Source organism: Ptychodera flava, chromosome 11, assembly GCF_041260155.1.
Source record: "Ptychodera flava strain L36383 chromosome 11, AS_Pfla_20210202, whole genome shotgun sequence".
NCBI lineage: Eukaryota > Metazoa > Hemichordata > Enteropneusta > Ptychoderidae > Ptychodera > Ptychodera flava.
In genome coordinates, this window is record NC_091938.1 from 21474968 (window position 1) to 21494453 (window position 19486).

At 37.1% G+C, this 19486-nt stretch overlaps 1 protein-coding gene across 3 annotated transcripts in view; it reads right to left on the bottom strand.

Annotated features, from left to right (window-relative positions):
- LOC139143806 (fibrillin-3-like) overlaps positions 1-19172 on the bottom strand; it is a 29198-nt gene extending 10026 nt beyond the window's left edge. The window contains exons 1-18 of one of the 3 annotated variants that reach the window (XM_070714369.1): positions 19090-19172; positions 15401-15784; positions 14369-14491; positions 13154-13270; positions 12826-12948; positions 12270-12392; positions 11644-11766; positions 10874-10996; positions 9582-9707; positions 8980-9099; positions 8598-8708; positions 8035-8157; positions 7428-7547; positions 6532-6654; positions 6128-6250; positions 5540-5662; positions 1156-2524; positions 460-613 (exon numbers count right to left, since the gene is read on the bottom strand). In XM_070714369.1, the coding sequence (XP_070570470.1) occupies positions 1416-2524; positions 5540-5662; positions 6128-6250; positions 6532-6654; positions 7428-7547; positions 8035-8157; positions 8598-8708; positions 8980-9099; positions 9582-9707; positions 10874-10996; positions 11644-11766; positions 12270-12392; positions 12826-12948; positions 13154-13270; positions 14369-14491; positions 15401-15749 (3159 nt within the window). In that variant the 5' untranslated portion in view covers positions 15750-15784; positions 19090-19172 and the 3' untranslated portion in view covers positions 460-613; positions 1156-1415. Of the gene's footprint in view, positions 1-459; positions 614-1155; positions 2525-5539; positions 5663-6127; positions 6251-6531; positions 6655-7427; positions 7548-8034; positions 8158-8597; positions 8709-8979; positions 9100-9581; positions 9708-10873; positions 10997-11643; positions 11767-12269; positions 12393-12825; positions 12949-13153; positions 13271-14368; positions 14492-15400; positions 15785-16665; positions 16688-19089 lie in introns of those variants that run through there. The other 2 variants (XM_070714370.1, XM_070714368.1) reach the window with 2 other exon arrangements.
- Between the last annotated feature and the right edge of the window lie 314 nt (positions 19173-19486).

Here is a 19486-nt window from a genome sequence, read left to right on the forward strand (position 1 = left end):
AGTGACATTGCTCTAAAATTACAGCATTAAATTAAATAAAACGTGCTACAAATGTTGATCTGATGGATATCTAATTGTCCCATGAAGCATTGAGCAGTGTCAAGTTAATTAACAGCTCATTTGCATATTAAATAAAGTTTTGTAATTAGTGATTAAACTCTGAGAGTACTGTACGATGTTGAAAAAACCTGCCACATATAGTGATAACATCTTATTGTTCTGTGAAGCGTACTACTGTTGATGAACCTATTCGAAAACACGTGAGCATATTCCAGTTCATATCTTTTTTATTTTAGTACCAAATTTTGCACAATAACAACTGATTGTAGCGATTTATTTCATATTAAGTTTGTCGCTATATCTACTGATACTAACAGCATAACTATAATAGCATCCCTTAAAGGAATTCCTAATTCTAGAATATGTTTATACGCTTAATCAAAAGTAATTGGTTCTTACCGCCAAGTGACAGGTACCCAACGGCCTTTGCTCTAAGTTGTTCAAAATAAACACCAACTTGTTGCCCGAAAATCTTTAGTCGAAAGTCAAAGTTGAGTCCAGCCTCAAGTTGTAGAAATACGTCCCAGCGAGTCACATAGACATGAGTTAAGGCCTGGATAGATTTGCAAGTGAAAGATAAAGACTGATTATTATAATCACGATGGCAATTTATATAAAACGAGATAAATATTAAAGGGACAAAGTCGGGCATTTTTCATGAATTTTGTCTGATACGAGATACTGTTCATATTCAATTGATTGACATGTTGAAAGATACTGAATAAATGGATGACCATGCATATATTCGAACCTGGTTTTAGACACGATAAGTGAAACCATCGCGAAAATAAATTAATGGTCATGACCATTATTTCATTTTTGCGATGGTTTCATTTAATTTGTCTAAAGCCGGGGTCGCATATATGCATGGTCACCCGTTTATTCAGTAGCTTTCAACATGTCAGACAATATAATTAGTATCTCGTGTCAAAATTCATGAAAAATGGCCGACTTTGTCCCTTTAACTAATAAATAAGATTGTGGTAATGTCTACATAATTGAGGAGTCCATTCATTAATTGAAATCGCATTCTCTTTCTCATTTCCAAATTTTCATACAATTCTAGAACAATTTCTTTGAAAAACATAACGCTACCTTGTTCAGATCTTGAACCGACAACATCAAAGTCAGTTGGCCGTTTATAGAATATCCCATCGCACCGTCATTGTCATCGTCCTTCGCAATATATATTTTCATCCAAGCATTGTACCCGGGTGGTTGTTTATATGAGAACATATGGTCACCGTTCCACAGCTCAACATTGGTTTCAATCGGACTCAGCTTTCTGCTGAAGGAAAGGCCAAGACCCCCAAGCGTCATTCTCCAATTGTAATCGGCAAGGAAACTCAAGAAATTCAGTTCTGAGAGGTCAATCCTTGACCCTCTGGAAACATTAAAATTACAGTCCCGAGGAAGTCGTTGCAGGCATCTACGAGGACACAAAATTTCCTTCCAGCGAGAGGTTCGGGGAGTGGCACCGTGTCTCCAAAGATGGACACCATTGCGTTACTTTTGAACTGAAACGCGGTATACAGGTCATCTGCGTACACGGGAGCGCCTCGACAGGAACCAATCCTTTTCAGGTCCTTGCCTTGTCGGATTGTCGCAGAAATGTCACGAAATGACACATACTCTCCTCCACGGTCGTTTAGTTTAATCCAGTCTGGCAATTTTTCGTCCAACCCATCAAAAAACGTCCGTTGGAATGAATTTTTCTCGATGAAGTCATCAACATCATACTTGGTGACATTGACATTAGGACATTCGGTTTCATCACCTTGATCCCAGTCAATCATACGCCCGTCCCTTTTTCCTATCGTTGCCGGTAAACTCTGTATACTAAACAGCGATGTCTGAATTATTTGAATACCCTTTAAAGATATGGGTAGCTGGAAACCACTGATGTCGAGGAATACTACTCCAAGAGTGTACCTAACGTTTCTATTTCCTTTCCGCTGATACCACTCTGATGTCGAAGATAATGCCAGGGACAAAGAAGATGGGTCCGGACATTGGAAAAGAAACGCGCTATGGCAACCCTTAGGTAGTGAAAAGTCCGGAATATTAAGCTTTTCGAATGCCGAAAGCACGGAAATGTCTAATTGGGTCGGCTGGAATGCGTCAGCACTGGAGCCAAAGATTTGAAGTAGAGCTGATAATTCACCTGACTTCTGTGGTATTACAGTAGTCTGCACAGACGTTGCTTGTGACGTAAAGGTTAAGGTCGGTGGAATGAATTCTAAGTGGTCGCTAGTAGGAACAACTGTGAGGTCGCTGTCCGGTCGGGCTTCTATGGTGACGGGGTATGTTTCACCAGCGATCAGTGAAGGCATCTCTTGTACAGTAATCACTCCCATTTCACAATGTTCACCTTCATAGCCAGAATCTGAGCAGTCACACGCAGGGTTATTATCTTCTGATGGTACGCAGTTGCCATGGCGACAGGAATGAGTTGTACAAACATCTAGAGCGAAAAAGGAAACACTTGAAGTTGTAAACTATGGTAAGGAAAAAGTGATCGAACAGACCAGAACAATCATTTTTGTTTCAGGGTAATTTTTCACTTTCGAGGTGGGGGAACTCATTACGGTTGCAGTTCATTGAAATACATCCTCTCTCGCCCGTTATTTTTACCTTTCCTGCAGAATATTTCACATCGTGACTTGAACTAGTGACAAAAACATACTGAATAATTTTTATATGTAAGTCTTATATAATTGCCTTTTTTCCTCTGAAGAAGTAAAAACTGAGCTGCCTTAGCAGACTGTGTTGGCCCTGGCCAGCCAAGGCAATATTTGTTTTCCGAAGCCAGATATAACATTTGTTCATACAAGCGGTACACATCACTCCCTTCTATAACCTTTTGAAGCCCAAAACTTATGGCAATGATGATGATGATGATACTGATGATGATGATGATGGTGATGATGATGATGCTGATGATGATGATGATGATGATGATGATGATGATGATGATGATGATGATGATGATGATGATGATATTATTATTATTATTATTATTATTATTATTATTATTATTATTATTATTATTATTACAAGTTTAGGGGCTATAAGTATTATATAGAAATCTAATAACAGTTCATTGAAGCTGTGGAATTCTGAAAAGAGGTGTTGTTTATATTAATTTTGTCAATAGGGGTGATTCTAATTGTCGTACATATATTCTCTCCGCCCAATTGGTGTTTATAGGTGGCAGTCGTGGGCGTGCACAAAACAAGGCACAGCGACTGTGGAGAGTCTATGCCAGTGTAATTGGCCTTGTAAACGTATCTTCAGCGTGGCATTTGTAGTTGTGGCGAAAACCATATGCTGTCGTTGTTGGTTTTATTTTGTTCATGTGCATTAAATGAAAGCAATCAAGGAAGTTTTGGGATTGAAATAGAGCAAAGGCATGAGTTTCCGTGAGATCTGTCCTACAAATATAACTTTACGCATGCGCACTCTTGCCAGTTTAGTCTGCCAATATGAGCATGCGCAATTGAGTGAACGAGCGCGTGAATGTGTAGTCTGTACACTACGTCTTGTGCTATAATCATGTCGTTCAGCTTTGCATGTTGACAGAAACTGGAATTACTGCAGAGAATACTTTTTCAGGACATCACATGTGAGTCTCTAAGGTAACAAGTAGGACGTTTAGGAAATCCTTTCAGAAAGTTCACGCCGCCTGTGGCCATTTTGTGGCGTATAAGCTTACAGTTATACGTACCTGGAGCACATACAGTATTTCTACTGTACACAGTACAGTGTACATATTGCCGGATAATATGCGATGGAATTTTGCGTTTCACGTCGTTCAATCATTCAGATGGAAATGCCGCCCTTCTCCAAACTTTGAAAAAAACAGGGTGACAGATTTGGAATGCTAACTCTTGTATATCAAGAATGACGTAATTTAATGAGAAGACATTTGTATTCGAGCACGGCTACAGTTTTTGATTCGAGAACTCTCATCATGGACCGTGGTTGTATTCAACAATCGAGAGGGCTAGGGTGAGTCGAACTTTTTGCTAAATGCCTGTGGCACTTGTGCAAAAATAAGCGAATCCACAGGCCTTTGGCGAATCAATAAATGCGTTTTTCACCAAGCTGAAAGGTTGAAAGATCCGTCCGTCACTTTGGGACGAGCTAGATAAATGCAGTCAAACCCAGCTGGGCACATAATGTGACTTTGTTCTGGAAATTACAAAGACGACCGGCCGTGCGGTGGAACTTTGCAACAAAGTTTCAATATCTGAACTGACGTACTTGAATGACAGGCACAGGAAACGATGGCCAATAAAAACGCATTCTCGTTGCATTTTGATAATAATGTATCAATCACAATGACACAGAAATTATGCCTCCTCCCGGCAGAAGGGCCATGGCAAATTTTTAGCCCTGCTACAGTATGTCTCAGTGCTGAAAAGGCCATGTCGTTGTCAGGTTGTCATGGCGACATTTAAAATTTGCATACAACTCTGAGAGTGAAACGGGTTCATACGTCACAAAACTTTTGAGTCCCACTGTCGTCCATTATACCTGTTTCCTCAGGTATTAAAGGTGTGCAAGTATACACATCAAAAGACTAGAAAATTCGTTTCATGGGCAGAATCTCGTAAAATAGCCTTTTCTTGTCTGGTTAACGAAAAAAGATACCCCTGATCTAAAATATGCATGGTTTTAAATGAAAAAAACTGTGGTTACCTAAATGGTTACCATGGCAACATGAAACAAAAATGAACATGGAGTTCATGCTGTGATATATACACTTAGGAGAGCATAGTAACTGGGATTACTTTTAGTGGAATTTGGAAAAAAATTGAAATGTTAAAACGCAAATAGGTTACTATGGAAACACGGGGCAGTAAAAATGGATATCATATATCCCTTTGGTATAATATTTCTGTTGATTACTGGATTTTTACACTGGATATTTGGTCTTTCTAACCCAAAATATCCCTTTGATATAACATATTCTGTTGGTTACTGGATTTTAGGTGGAATCTTTGAAAAACTGGTAATTTTTACTCCTGAATGGTTACCATGGAAACATCTCACATTAAAATGAGTGTGATTTTTTTGGTGTGCTAACAAGAAAAAACCCTTATTATCAATTTTTTTACATCAATCAATAGTTCTTTAATAGGAATTAGGGAAAAAGTTACATTTTCATCCCAAAATAGTTACCATGGCAACTTAAAACAATAAAATAAGTCTGAGTTTTGTGTTCTCTGACCCGGACTCCCCCACTAGATGATGTTCATATCAATTAAAGTAACTTTACATGGGATATTAGAAAAACTGAAATTTTCAACCCCTAGAATGGTTACCATGGAAACATGGGACAGTGAAATCGATTTATTGTATTTGGTGTTTTCGACCCAAAATACCTTTATTGTGAAATTTTCACGGATATTTAACCTATAATTATTCGCATTATCATTTCTATAAAATACTGATATTAAATTTTATTTCTTACCTTGACACGTCTTGCCATCTTGTGATAAGATAAAGCCAAAGTTGCACGAACATGAGTAACTACCGATTGAGTTATGACAGGTTTGATCACACAGATTTGTGCCGTCTGTACATTCATCGATATCTGTCGTAGAGCGAAAATACAATTAAAATCGTCCACAAATGCAAGAACATTAATATTTAAACCAACAGAAACAATGTGTCAGAGAAAGCCATTTTTGTATGAAAGTTCGTTAATGCCGTCATAATATATTATGCAAGAATTCAAGACGTTCATTGAATCGTGTGTAGGTTTTCGGAAATTTCATTGGCATATTAAATTGAAGTCGATTTCCCTGTTTGATTTTTTTACCTTTCAGGTAAATTCATCGATTTACAGTATTCATAGGTATTAAGTTACAGCTGACGATATGCAAACTTTAAAACAGATTCTTCAAAATTAATTAAATTTGCATTGTTTTTCTGGTGCCAATTGTCAAGTCATTACTCATTGATCTAATTAAGAATATTTCTTAAAATGTTTACCGTTTGATCTTGAGCCTTGAAAGGCAATCCATAAACTATAGTATAATCACCATACAATACAAACCTGTACACGTCCGATTATCCTGTGTCAAGGAATACCCGGGGTTACAGGAACAGCGAGCTCGTCCGCGCAAACTTTGGCAAATATGTTCACATCCATGGCTACCATCTTCACAGGCATCATAATCTAAGAGAAAAGGACAAACATATGTATGTGAATGTGATTCTGATGTTATAGCATCCGAGCAAATGGGCTGAAGTAGAAATTACGCCAACCATCTCATGGCACCGTGTTTCATCAGTCTAGGCATTTATGGTCAATTTTATAAATAATGTAATATTGTATAATTATGTTGTTAAACATCACCAGTCACCGAAAGGGTAATGATGCATATTCATCATAAGCTAATAATTCTGATGTACAGTGATAGCAATACAGGACATAAAGTGAAGTTCTCTAATACATACCTGAGCATGTTCTGCCATCAGAATCCAGTTTGAAACCTTGTTGACAACTACACTGGAAGCTGCCTGGAGTGTTAACGCAGCCCTGTTCACAGGCAGATGTTCCATTGTGGCATTCGTCTACATCTAAACATAATTCAAAGTCTTTCTTAAAGGGACAGCAATTTGACATTATTTTCTGTTAATAGGACAGTCACAAAGTATTCGCCTTGCAAACAACAGTTGGTTCAAGTACAATATGTATTGATATTGTTTCAAGTTTGTATGAATTAGTTCAAAATGAGTCTGCATCGAAAAGCTGAACAAAAGGGACTTCAAAATAAGTATTGAAAGAAAAAAAGGAAGTGGTTTGTGCGATCAGAACGAAAAAAATGGAAAACACAAAAGGTATTGTAAGTTTTAAGATATTCCATTAAAATCAAAAACTTTTGGGAAATTATGTGCCTGGATGTGATGTTTTAATATTCTGATTATAACCGCATTTATATTTCGCTACAAGTGTTACGTTACAAAGAAAGTTGTCTTTTCGGAGCACATAGCATACTTTCTTAATGTATCTTTGTAAAGCATTGCATGTTCAACATATTCATAAATTAAAGGTATTAAAGGTTCCGTATGTACGCAAGTCAATAGACACGGACATTCAAGGAATTCTAGAAAACACATACAGGGAATTTTGCCCCCTTTGCATTCCACATTATATACACTTGTAAAATCTTTCATGATATTAGAAGTTGGTACTATCTTAGGTTACAATCTATAAATGTGAAATCACCATCATTGCGTAGGGTTTTTCTTTCTGGTTGTTTTTAAATAGATTTTCCTTATTATCACTTAAGCTTATTAATGTTCTTCTCACTAATGTCGCATGAACACTAGAAAACGTTTTCAACACATACCCTGACAGTCGACTAAAGGATCCCCTTGGTAACCAGGTAGACACTCGCATTTATATGTTCCAGGTAAGTTCACGCAATGTTGGACGCAGTCACTTTGACCGTCGGAACATTCATCAATATCTATTTCATGATAGAGAATATACATAAAATGTACAATGTGCGTTTGTCTAACACAAATATAGACCTCGGTCCTGAAATACAATTCAAAGCTGGTTCTATCTTCCTAAAAACTACATATACTATTACACATACCAATCTAATGATTTCATAAAACCACAAACTTTGATTTCGTAAACGATCTTAGAAGTACTCGTGAACAGTCCTAAGATTGATGATGTATACTAGATCAGGTCTGGAAACTGATATTACCATACAGGTTTGACGACCCATGTGAGCCCCATTCTAAGTCCAAGAAAAGTCTAGTTCTCGACCCTTGCTAACGAAGGTTTAATGAAAACAGAAACCATCGCATTTTTCTATGACAGAAGTCGCCAAGCTATGTAATTAAAAGTTAAATCGCAAAATTGTTACAGGACAAAATATGTCAGATTTTATGCATTTTCTTTGTTTGACCGATTGACTTATGCTCCATAGCTTCATTACATACCATTGCAGAGTTTTCCATCTTCTCCAAGAACATATCCACTTCTACAGGAACAGTTATGGCTACCAACTGTATTTTGGCAATCATGATCACATCCACCATTCGAATTTAAGCATTCGTTAATATCTATTGAGAAAAGTACACTTATTTATTTATTTATTTATTTATTTATTTATTTATTTATTTTAGATAATTTGTTCTTTTTGTTGGGTTTTGTTGTACATCATTATTAATCATTGAACAGAGACTAATGATCCTAGTCATTGAAAATCTCGCAAGAGAAGTTGGCAGAGTTCAAGAGAAAGGGCTGTTTACCCAAAATTCATCGCAGCTATATGATTGCATTCAATAACTGCATACGAGAGATAACCACATTACATACAATAGGAGGATTTGGGTCTTGTCACAGAAACTGACATGCGTCTGTGCTAAAAGTGATACAAATTTCTGTATATGCAGCTACACATAAAAAACGACCCACACAGACTCCCACGATGACACGGCACTCCAGGGTATTTGAGAAGGCAATTGAGTGACAACAATGATATAGTGACGCAATAACATACCCGAGCAGTTCTGTCCTTCCATGATGTATCCACTATCACAAGCACATAAGTATGAGCCCTGAGTGTTTACGCACACTTGTTCACAAACGCCAAAATTGCATTCATTGATATCTAGGTTGGGAAAGAGAAAAGTTCTATCAGGTGCTATTAATGTTCATTCCATGTGCAGCAGAGGTGATACCAATATTTGGCAAACATCGACGTTGACATCGACATTTTATGTCGATTTTTATATTAGGGAAACCAACAAACTAATACTTGTAACAGTCTACTAATCTAATGGTCGAACCATGAACCAATTGAAAACTTGCTAAGAGACTAAAATAGATTCTTATCAGTGACAAGACTCTCCTTCACACCTCAGCGATTCAGAGATAATTACCTTCACAGAAGTTCAGATCATCACCGAAGGAGTAACCGTCTTCACAGGAACAGAAGTAACTCCCTATCGTATTTGTACAGATCTGATTGCAACCATGTGCGTCAGAACATTCGTCGATATCTGCAATAATATACAAACGACAAACTACCAGTGAAGAACGTCAACCCATGCAGAGAAATGGTTTAAAGGTATACTGTCACCTGTTCCAATTTTGCCATACAGTTACCATGGAAAGAGAAAATCTGACCAATCACAAATCTTAAGCGGGTGGCTACTTTTTAAAAACAGCGCCCTCACATGGGCATTTTGAATACCAAGGAACGCCCCTTTGACCATATATGGGCATATTCAGATAATAGGTGACTGTATACCTTTAATCTGTTCATCCCCCATTCCCTCTAAACAGGACCACAATGCCCATTGGTAACAATGGTTTTGGGCCAAACCATGGCTATGAATGAAAGGTATACAGTCACATTACTTGTGTCACAGCCGTATGATAACATGTATGATTTACCACATTGTTTACACAGTTTTTACGTATCGAATTGCCGAATGCAGCAATAGATCCAATCTTTCGTAGAAGAAAGTCGGCAACTCACCCTGGCAAGACTTTCCGTCGTCGGGATCGATGATATAGCCAGCTTCACATGAACAAGAGAAACCACCTTCTGTGTTTTTGCATATATGTTGACACCCACCGTTGTCTGTGTCACACTCATTGATATCTGCATATAGATAAGCGAATAAATCTAAATCATGCAATTCGATACGGATATGAAAAGTCAAACGATAACTTCATTAGATGGACAGAACTGTTTGTCTTGGCGCTAATTTGGCAATAGATTCTACATAAAATCTCTTGTAGTCTGTTGCTCTCTGTCGTAGGTCTGAGAGAAGAATATTTCCTACTGATTGCTTGCTTTGCCTGCTCCCCATTATTGTCTGTAGACATTGCGGCAGCTCTACATGGATGTGCGACGGCTTGTTTACCCGATAGTACAGTGTTGGTAGAGTAAAGAGAATAGAGTCACATAGATAGTCTACATCGGGGAAAGTGTATGCCGATATACGTGACAAGTTTCAAACGAACTCCAAACATAATAAATACGAGGCACTTTCTGAAAAATAATATTCACAAACAACATAAACTCCCGTGTGCAAACACTGGAGCAAAAATAAGACGTCAAAAGAGCTCTTAGAACTCTTTTGGAATTGTCGCCAAACGACAAGAGAACGCATGGCGTCATGGTATAGGCCGATTGTAGCTCGCAGAAAGTGATGACTTAACCGTTCACATTTCGTTTCCCGTCATGCATCTCTTCAATGACGTACGCGTACACATTGAAACAGAAATATAACTTATCCGAGTAAAGGTGGGAGACAGTTCATACAGTGAATACATTCAAACGACCGATTCAAGTCATGATATCTATTGAGCCATAGTAAACGCCAAGCTATGAGAAAATGAGACTAGTATCTACCTTGTAGCTTTTACTTTAAGGTAGTATGCGTCTCGAAAGTGAAAGACTTCAACTTTTGCTCAAACTCTCTTCGAAGAATCTTTCAACAATTCTCTTTCAAAATCTAGAATTCTTTCAAAATTTTGAATAAAAATTGGGGATGACCGTGAAAATCGTGGTACTGGAGAAACAAATTACCCAAGATTTACCGATATTTGAAATTAAAAATGGCCGCCATCCCTCTGTTAATTCTATGGAGGAAAATAAAATTTTCGATTTTCGATAAGAAGACAGTAAAAATTTACACCAAGGGTGGTGGATTAGGAAAGGATTGGAACAGTTTGGGAGTCCAAATATTTGCCCCCAAGCCGCATACTACCTTAGTTTATTAATGTGTACTAGCTTGGAATAACTATAAAACCGAATATTACCTTCACATTCATTTGTGTCTGTGAGTAGTTGATATCCCGGAAAGCAAGAACACTTAAAACTGCCAAGTGTGTTCTGACAATCTTGAGCACATCCTCCGTTGTTAGTCATACATTCATTTTCATCTGTAGGAAAAAAAAAGAAACATAGATCCCCATTTGTTTCTAAAATGAAACATGCACCGGCAATCTTACATCGGATACGCTGAATCTTCGCAAAAAGTCATACATACGGCTTGCAAAGTCGAAGTGATACTAGTTTGGAGTTTCTAAGGATATATTTAAACAAGTTTTAACGATAGAATATGCAAAATAATTAACGAGGAGTAAATATATTTAAATATTCATAAAATCTTTGTAGAATCACGCAGTATTTAAATGAAAAAGATAAAGTTGTTCATTTTTGGCATTACATATTTGTGGTAATATGAGTGCGAATTAGCTGTTTTTATGTTTACAATAGACCCTCCCATCTTATAAAAATGTAAAGTCGACGAAATAATCCTTTACAGTCCCCACTTGAGATTACCAAAAACAAATCGGTGTCCCATCTCTACGGTAGGAGGGAGACATCGGGGTATTGCTGCTCATATGAAGGAAAGATATTGAAATAATGTTTTAAAGTATAAACATTTCCCCTAAGTCAAAAATATATTTGTGCGTAGCTTAGTCACAAATATTTGCGAATTTTTGTATGTTATAAGGGTGTTTGGACGCTATTTACAAATACAGGTTGATATAGTTTATTCGCATTGCAGAGTTGTCGACATTACCTTGGCAGCCTTTACCGTCCGGAGCAAGTTTGTATCCTGAATGACATGAACATAAATAGCTCCCAGCAGTGTTCCGACATACATGTGCACACCCACCATTTCCAGTACTGCATTCGTCAATGTCTATTGAGAGTGAAATTATAAATACATGTTAATTGGCAAGACAGAAATTGACTAATGACAGGGGATGATAACAATGCATTTTCAAGTTCATTGGCCGCAAGTTACAACAATTTTTCCATGTGACGATTCTGTGAATCAAGTGCTCTTTCCTTTGTAAATCCTTAAAGCGTTGTGAAATACCTAATATGTAATTCTTGAACATACATCATATGTCAGCGTGGTCATTGTCATTGTTCAAAATGTAATTAAAGACCCACAATTCACTTCCTAACAATATGGTCATAAAACACATAGCTCTGTTGAAAACTCGAACACTGAACAAGAAAATCTGGTTGCTTTCTAAAATGAAAACAATTGAAAAACAGTCACAACTTACAGCCGGATTTCACATACTGATTTGAAATTACCGCACACCCAACTAATTTAATATTTGCCGCAAACATGGTAGATAATATCTCTTGGTTCGTTTGAATATTCTGGATGTAGAACAACTAACTGATTACCTTGGCATGAACGTTTGTTCGACAGCAGCTGGTATCCATTATTGCAGTGACATACGTGACTTCCCATTGTATTCTCACAAGTGTGCTGACAACCACCATTCGAAGATTGGCATTCATTTATGTCTTTTGTGACAGAAAAAAAATATGATTCCTTATATATTGTTTGACAAGAAACGTGACGAGGCTGCACAAAATATCCAATCAAAACTATCTCGACACAATCTCAAGTCTGAGTATTAAATCAGCGATTAAAAAGGTCGAACTACTACACAGATCAAAGAGCATTTTCTTTATTTTGTGCCACGAAAAATTTGAACGTTCTCGATGTATATTCTATTTCAGACCTGTAAAACTAATATTTTAGCTATATATTTTAAAGTTGGGATACCAAGGGTCTACTCATATCTTGGTTCGCAAATCAGAATGCATCACAAGAAAGTTTGCTTTTCTCTGTCTTCTCGATTTAGAAAAACAACTTAATGCAATGCTACTTTTTTGTCTCCCTGAAAACATGGATTTGGTAATGTGTCATATAAATGGAAAAAAGATATCATACCTTCACAGGATCGCCTATCGGTTTGAAGACGATATCCAGCCGAGCAAAAGCACTGGAAACTACCACCAGTGTTGATGCACGTTTGCTGACAGCCTCCATTATTATTCTGACACTCATTTATATCTGCAATGCCAAGGTCATTTTATACTACATGTGATCGATCAACATATGATTTTTGGTTATGTACAGTATGTATCTCTCCTAGCGGATGAATTGACAAAGTAGTAAATAAAATTGATTAATGTTAAAAACTTTTTTATATAGAACTTGTCGATATGATACGTTGATACGGTACATTTCAAGATGATATCACAATGACACTCTTTACCTCGACACGCGTATCCATATATAAGCTGATAACCACTATTACATCTACATGTATAACTTCCAACCGTATTGACGCAGACGTGTTGGCACCTATTAGAAGATCGACACTCGTTGATATCTGTTGGGAAAACGCAGAAACATCCAGTCGACTAATTACTTCATAAATGCAAAAAAAACTTTTAGTCTTACATATGTGTTATGAATGCATTGAGTAATTGTCGGCTGTTTATTTTTTAGTCATTTGCTTTCTGGCGTCATAGTGGTTAAAACTCTTTTACTTATCTGTGTTACCTCAGCGCAATAATCCTTGTCTTGTTTTGTTTGTTAATATTGTTGTTTTTTCTGTATTTAGAATGTTTTGCTAAATAAATCAAATCAAATCAAAAAGAAAATTCCCTAGAGCCATTAGAAATGTGGCAGTCGATATCAGATTTTAACCTCCGTAAATTAAAGCCCCAATAGCTGCGAATGTGTAATAAACCGATCTCAAAATATCATCAGTTTTCCAAGGGTTTCCTTTGAATAAGACCCATTAAAGGCTGAAAAAGTGTTTAACGCTGTCACAAGTATTGAAAGTGGAATGTAAATTCATATTTTTCACATTATCTTTTAGATCTCTCGTCATTTTCAAAAACTAATCACGTGACAGATAAAATAAAGAATACTTCTACGAAATGTTTGTCATCATGTGTTGTGCATTCGAATTAATAGCATAATTTTTGTTTCCCTTTATGATCACGGTGTATATGTGCAGGAAATACTACATTTTTGTACTTTTCCGTGGGGGCGCCATTTTATGAGTGCGGCACCCGTTTATTATTTAACCAGGTACCTGTTAAAACGTGTAGGCATGGTCCAGATCAGGGAGCAGTGATACTTCTATACATGTCCTTCGGTTAGCACATTTGCGCAAACCAACTTTGGTTGAAAATAAAATCACAAAAATAATGCAAAAAATTCGCAGCTATTTGGGGCTTTAAAGCTTTGTGCCTCAGAAAAGCCACTGAAAAAGTTATCCTTTGCATTTTATTTTGGTTTTACTTATAGACTACATTTATAGACCCAGGATACACGATACATTATCTACTAACTTAGTCCCACATCTAATGACAAGCGTTCTTGGGTTAACTATTTCATATAGAAGCTGTCAGTCATTTCAACTTTGTAACTTATCACATTTTTAGGACCTAGAAAAAGCTGTGCAATTGATAAATACCTTGACATGATCTCCCGTTGGACGATAGTCGATATCCAGTTCGACATTGGCACCGAAAACTTCCCCATGTGTTCACACACACGTGGTGACATCCACCGTTGGAAGACTGGCATTCATTCTTGTCTGTATAGAAAAAATACAGAGACTCTTTTAAGGAACAGCAATGCAATATTTCACAAAATGTTTATTGCCTTTGTACGTTGTCTATCCCCCTAAAGTAAGTTGAAATACGCGGTATAAGCCTTACCAACTCAATGTACTATGAAAATATGAAATGATGTGTATCCTTGTTCGATTTAACATTCAATGCATACGTAAATGTCTTAATAGCTTAGACATTTCTACATAATTTGGGGAGTACTTAGGAAAAAAAGCTTTACTTTAGCTATTGAGACAAGACAACCTACCGAAGCATACTCCACAACTCACAGACAAGGGAATCTTAAATTCTATGCCATAATGAAATGCAAACAGAGTTTTACTCCACCGTTGAATAATTTCCTCAGTTTCTTTCTTAATAAGGGTGGTTTTATCCATAACTTTGTGTATTACACTAAAAATAAAAAATCGTGTACATTGCTTCTACCTCATGACAGAACACACATATTTTGGCATGCCAATCACGACGTGGGAAATCCGGTTATGAATATATTACACTCTATACGAACAGCTTTTATATCGATGTTGGTGAATTTTTTATAATCAGAATGACCCGCATGTGTTAATCAGAGCGGATGATAAAGATTACATTGAGTTTATATGGACTCTGCACTCAAACCAGATGATGGGCCCTCTGTTCGCTCTCAATCCCAGTGAAGCCCTCCATGTTGCGTTATCTTTCGGGCCCATTGTGATTTGCAAATGGTCCACCAATGTTAACGCTGTTGCTGTTTCCGTCATAGTTTTCGCACCATTAAAAGAAAGAGATTGCCATGCCATCCATCAATCAATCATTTAAATATGAATAGAAATGGTATCACTTCCTGGTAATCATTGACCTTACATGATAGTCTGAGGGACAACAAAACTCACCGGATTGACAGCAAGTTCCTTGCCAACCAGAAGAACACGAACAGGAGCGAGATAAAGGCGAACCATGGCCATTACATCCGGGCACGTTGCACGAGCGAGAACCGGACAAGCTGTAAGAGCAACTGCCCCCGCAACTGGCTTGTCTGGTAACGCGTCGACTTCTCGTCTGTCTTCCCGCAGTGCCACATTGTGTCGAACATGACGACCAGCTGCTCCAACTACTAACTTCGCAGTTGACTCTATTACAGCGCCGCCGACGTCGACGTTTCCAGAATGCGTTTGAAGAACACAACATCATCACCAATAATATACATGTCAGCACGATGACTCTTTGTCGTTTCCCCATCATGGTTGCATTTAATTTTCAATGTAGTCGTCGATACTCTTTTTTTCAAAAATGAGACAACGAGATCAAATGAAAGTAAATAATTCGAGATAAGAAAATATGTATCTTCACATATGTGTAAGACAAGCTTTTATTCAATGAGTTAACATTTGTTATTTTCAGTACACTGGAATAGAACAAATTTTGTATATATTTAGGTTTGGTACCAATCAAACAAACGTGCTTTGAAGAAGAGGAAGTACTCGGTGACAACGAAACCCTTTATTATTTCTGTCCAAGGGACTGGTCAGTTTCTTCAGCCTGGGGGTTGATTCATTATTTGGGGGTGTTCAGTGTGTTTTTGAATTATAACAGGGGCTCACACTTGCTTAAATACATCGTAGCAGCCAACGTTAAAAGAAAAGTTTCTCTCAGATACTGTGCACATCAAATTTGGCGACAGATTATAAAAATAGTTTTCTATGGCTATTCAGAATATAATTGGATGACTGGCAAATCTACCAACAGTAGTTTTCGACTTACTGCTGTTCTCTCTTTGATATTTATGTGCAACAGTTGTGGACATCCGGTTATGCATAGCAAGTGAAATACATTCACAGCTCGTTCTATTCAAACTTTAAAACTGACACTTTGAAATTCCTATCTTACGTTGACATGTCAACTTTCACAAAAACACAATGACTGAATGTTTCAAATCTACCAAAACAAATTATATATATATATATAATATATATATATACATATATTATATTATATTATATTATATTATATTATATTATATTATATTATATTATATTATATTATATTATATTATATTATATTATATTATATTATATTATATTATATTATATTATATTATATTATATTATATTATATATAAAGATATTATATACAAAGTATATTTCACATTTTGTTTTACCTTTGTCGCGGGGGTTACCCAGTTTTCGAAAGTTAGAATAGGAGGTCACCCTGTTTTCGAAAGTTGGAATAGAGGCTTAGCTACTTTTTCCACCTCCAGGCCGAAGAAAGTGACCAGTCCCTAAGTCCTTTACATGACAAAATCCATATAAGGCGAGAGAAAAAAATATCGTGTTCAACGGGTCGAATCAACCCGGATTTGGTCCATGTCAAAAATTATTTTTATCCCTTAAAATAGTTAATCAATATACTGCCCGTTTATCGCTGAAGACAGCAATAACAGTGCGCCAAATTCAATATTGCTCAGCTTCCGCCACATACTTGTACTAGTTTGTGACGGTTATTGAAGATCGATACAATATTTTGATTCCCGCAATTATAGGACTAAGCATCAAACAAAGAGATTAGGTGATGCTGAGAAAGTTTCATGCCAGTGGTGAATTACTGAAATTTCTGTGCAGTATAGCATAGCTTATATACGGATGTTAGTAGTCAACATGGGGGGAACATTCAATCCAAAAGGCATTTTGCAAATGAGCTCCGAAAAGCAAAGAAAAAATCTAAACGATTAAAAAAGTAGTACCGGCGACCTGCCTACCAAGTTTGAAAAATCTCGCCCGTTGAACAGATTTTTGCCCATCGCCTAAAGTATGGTTATCTTTTCGTTACAGTAAACCATCGCATTGTATTGTATTGTAATTAAATACCAGGCTAGACTTCTGATATTAGTACTGTATTGCAAACAATTTGCTGCTAATATACTTACAAAATCATTTTAAATTGTTATGAAAAGCTGGGCGGACAATGAACTTCACATCCTGTTACCAAAAACACGATAACAAAACCGGATGTCATCCGATTTTATTATATTCATCTATATTATCTCTTGAACTACAGTACTGTATCTGTCAAAGGGTAATATCAATATACATACATGTAGACACTGGGGTAAAATTGAAACACGTTGGGAGTTTTCTGATTCCGCTTTCCTGGTATAATATGTATCCTAATTGTTCGTCCCTACATGTCCTCGATGCGTTTTGCATATTTAACGTCTTGACCCCGGTGACCCTAGTTATTCAGTGCAGGCTACATATCAAAAACCAGAATGGTCGAATGAAATGAGCGCACCTCCCCAGAGTTTGCAAAGGATATCATTTACATGTGACGTCGATAACAAATGATGTCGTCATAGGTTTTGTCTATTAAATTTCTTTTGCGCACAGCTGGCCTTTCGCGAAGTTGAAGTTAGCATCGAAAACAAATAGGAAAAGTCTTGTGGGGTTTCGCTCCAGAGATTGCTCAAAAGATTGAGTTCCAATAACGTAGACATTTTGATCGTTGAATTTAGATTTCATATGGCAACAAACAAAGATGAAGTTACCCTGATTTTTTAAACTGTGGATATGTATTAATAAATCCTCCTTTTTACACTGAAGTTTTGTATCTTGGATGATGAACATAATCATTCACCAAGTTCGCTCCGTGGAAAAAAATGTTTTGGCACAGGCCTACCTTAGAAACTTACATCAGCCTGTTTGTAAACAACTTTCTCGTCTGCAACTACTGGACTGAAACTACAGAGTGATGCAATGGAATTAAAGCGGATCATAAAAAATCATTAGTGTAAATTTAAACAAGCTGTAGAATTTGGTGTTTGTTTCAACATACGTGCATTACTAATCCATTTTCAAAATTTGTATGGTGATGTAAAACTAATTGTCAATGGTCATTGTTTAGTAATATCAGTTTTTATCACTTCTGAATTAGCAGACGGTTTGAGAGGCTTCGTTCTCTAGATGTAACCGGGAAATTAAGTGACTGTCAATATTTCAATCCAGTCATATTATATCATGATACTACCATGCGCTACTATGATTGGACGACACATCATTCCACCGATACTAAAATATTGTTTATCACTGCTAACCAAAAACGTAGAGGGCATTTAGCTTGCAAGAACATTTTTGGCGTAATAAATAAAATGGATAAATGATGCGACGGTACAGAGTGAGAACAAATCTATTTCTGTGTGTATGTGTTGCCAACGTAATCCCAACTTTAAAACATGTTCGGTCTGGGCGCTGAATTTCCGAGGTCCGTTTTCTGCATTTTGGGCTTAAAGTGACGAGGATACTCCGATAAGACGATAGAGAAACATAAGTTGATATAATAATAATAGCAATAACCCCGCTGCAGTCGGGTATACACTCGATCGATTTTGGTACAATTTCATACATATAACACGACCCTATCGGCTCGTGCTATATATGTCACGAATTGTACCAAAATTTCGTGTATACCGCGCGCGGCGCGGGTTATTGCTTTAATAAATGTTGACAAACACAATGAATTTCGGCGAAACCTGTTGCAGATAAAACATTTTGATATACCAAATGCCGTCACTAAAACTGATTTTACTTACGGTATCGCGAACGATTGTGTTCAAAGCGGCCTTGACGATTCGTCTGATTCAGCACTGGACCTCAAATTGGAAAGCTGAAAAAAACGTCCCTAACTCATTAACTCCTCACCTTCAAGTAACTTTGAGACGATTCGCGTCGGCAGTTTATACTCCGTAAATTGTAATTCGACCCCTTTGGAAAGGCAATCTGATTGGTGGCCCGCCACGTCATTTAACCACTCATGTCGAATCAGAGGCCTGTAGACATTACTCTTGATGGACCAATGCCAACACTCGTCATGTACACATACGTAATGTCAAATTCGCCGAACGGCTAGCTGCTGCGTTGCCGCCCCTTTCCACCTTTCCTCATTGCTATACTATCAGATTAAAGGAACGTTTTGCTGACCACTAGTAA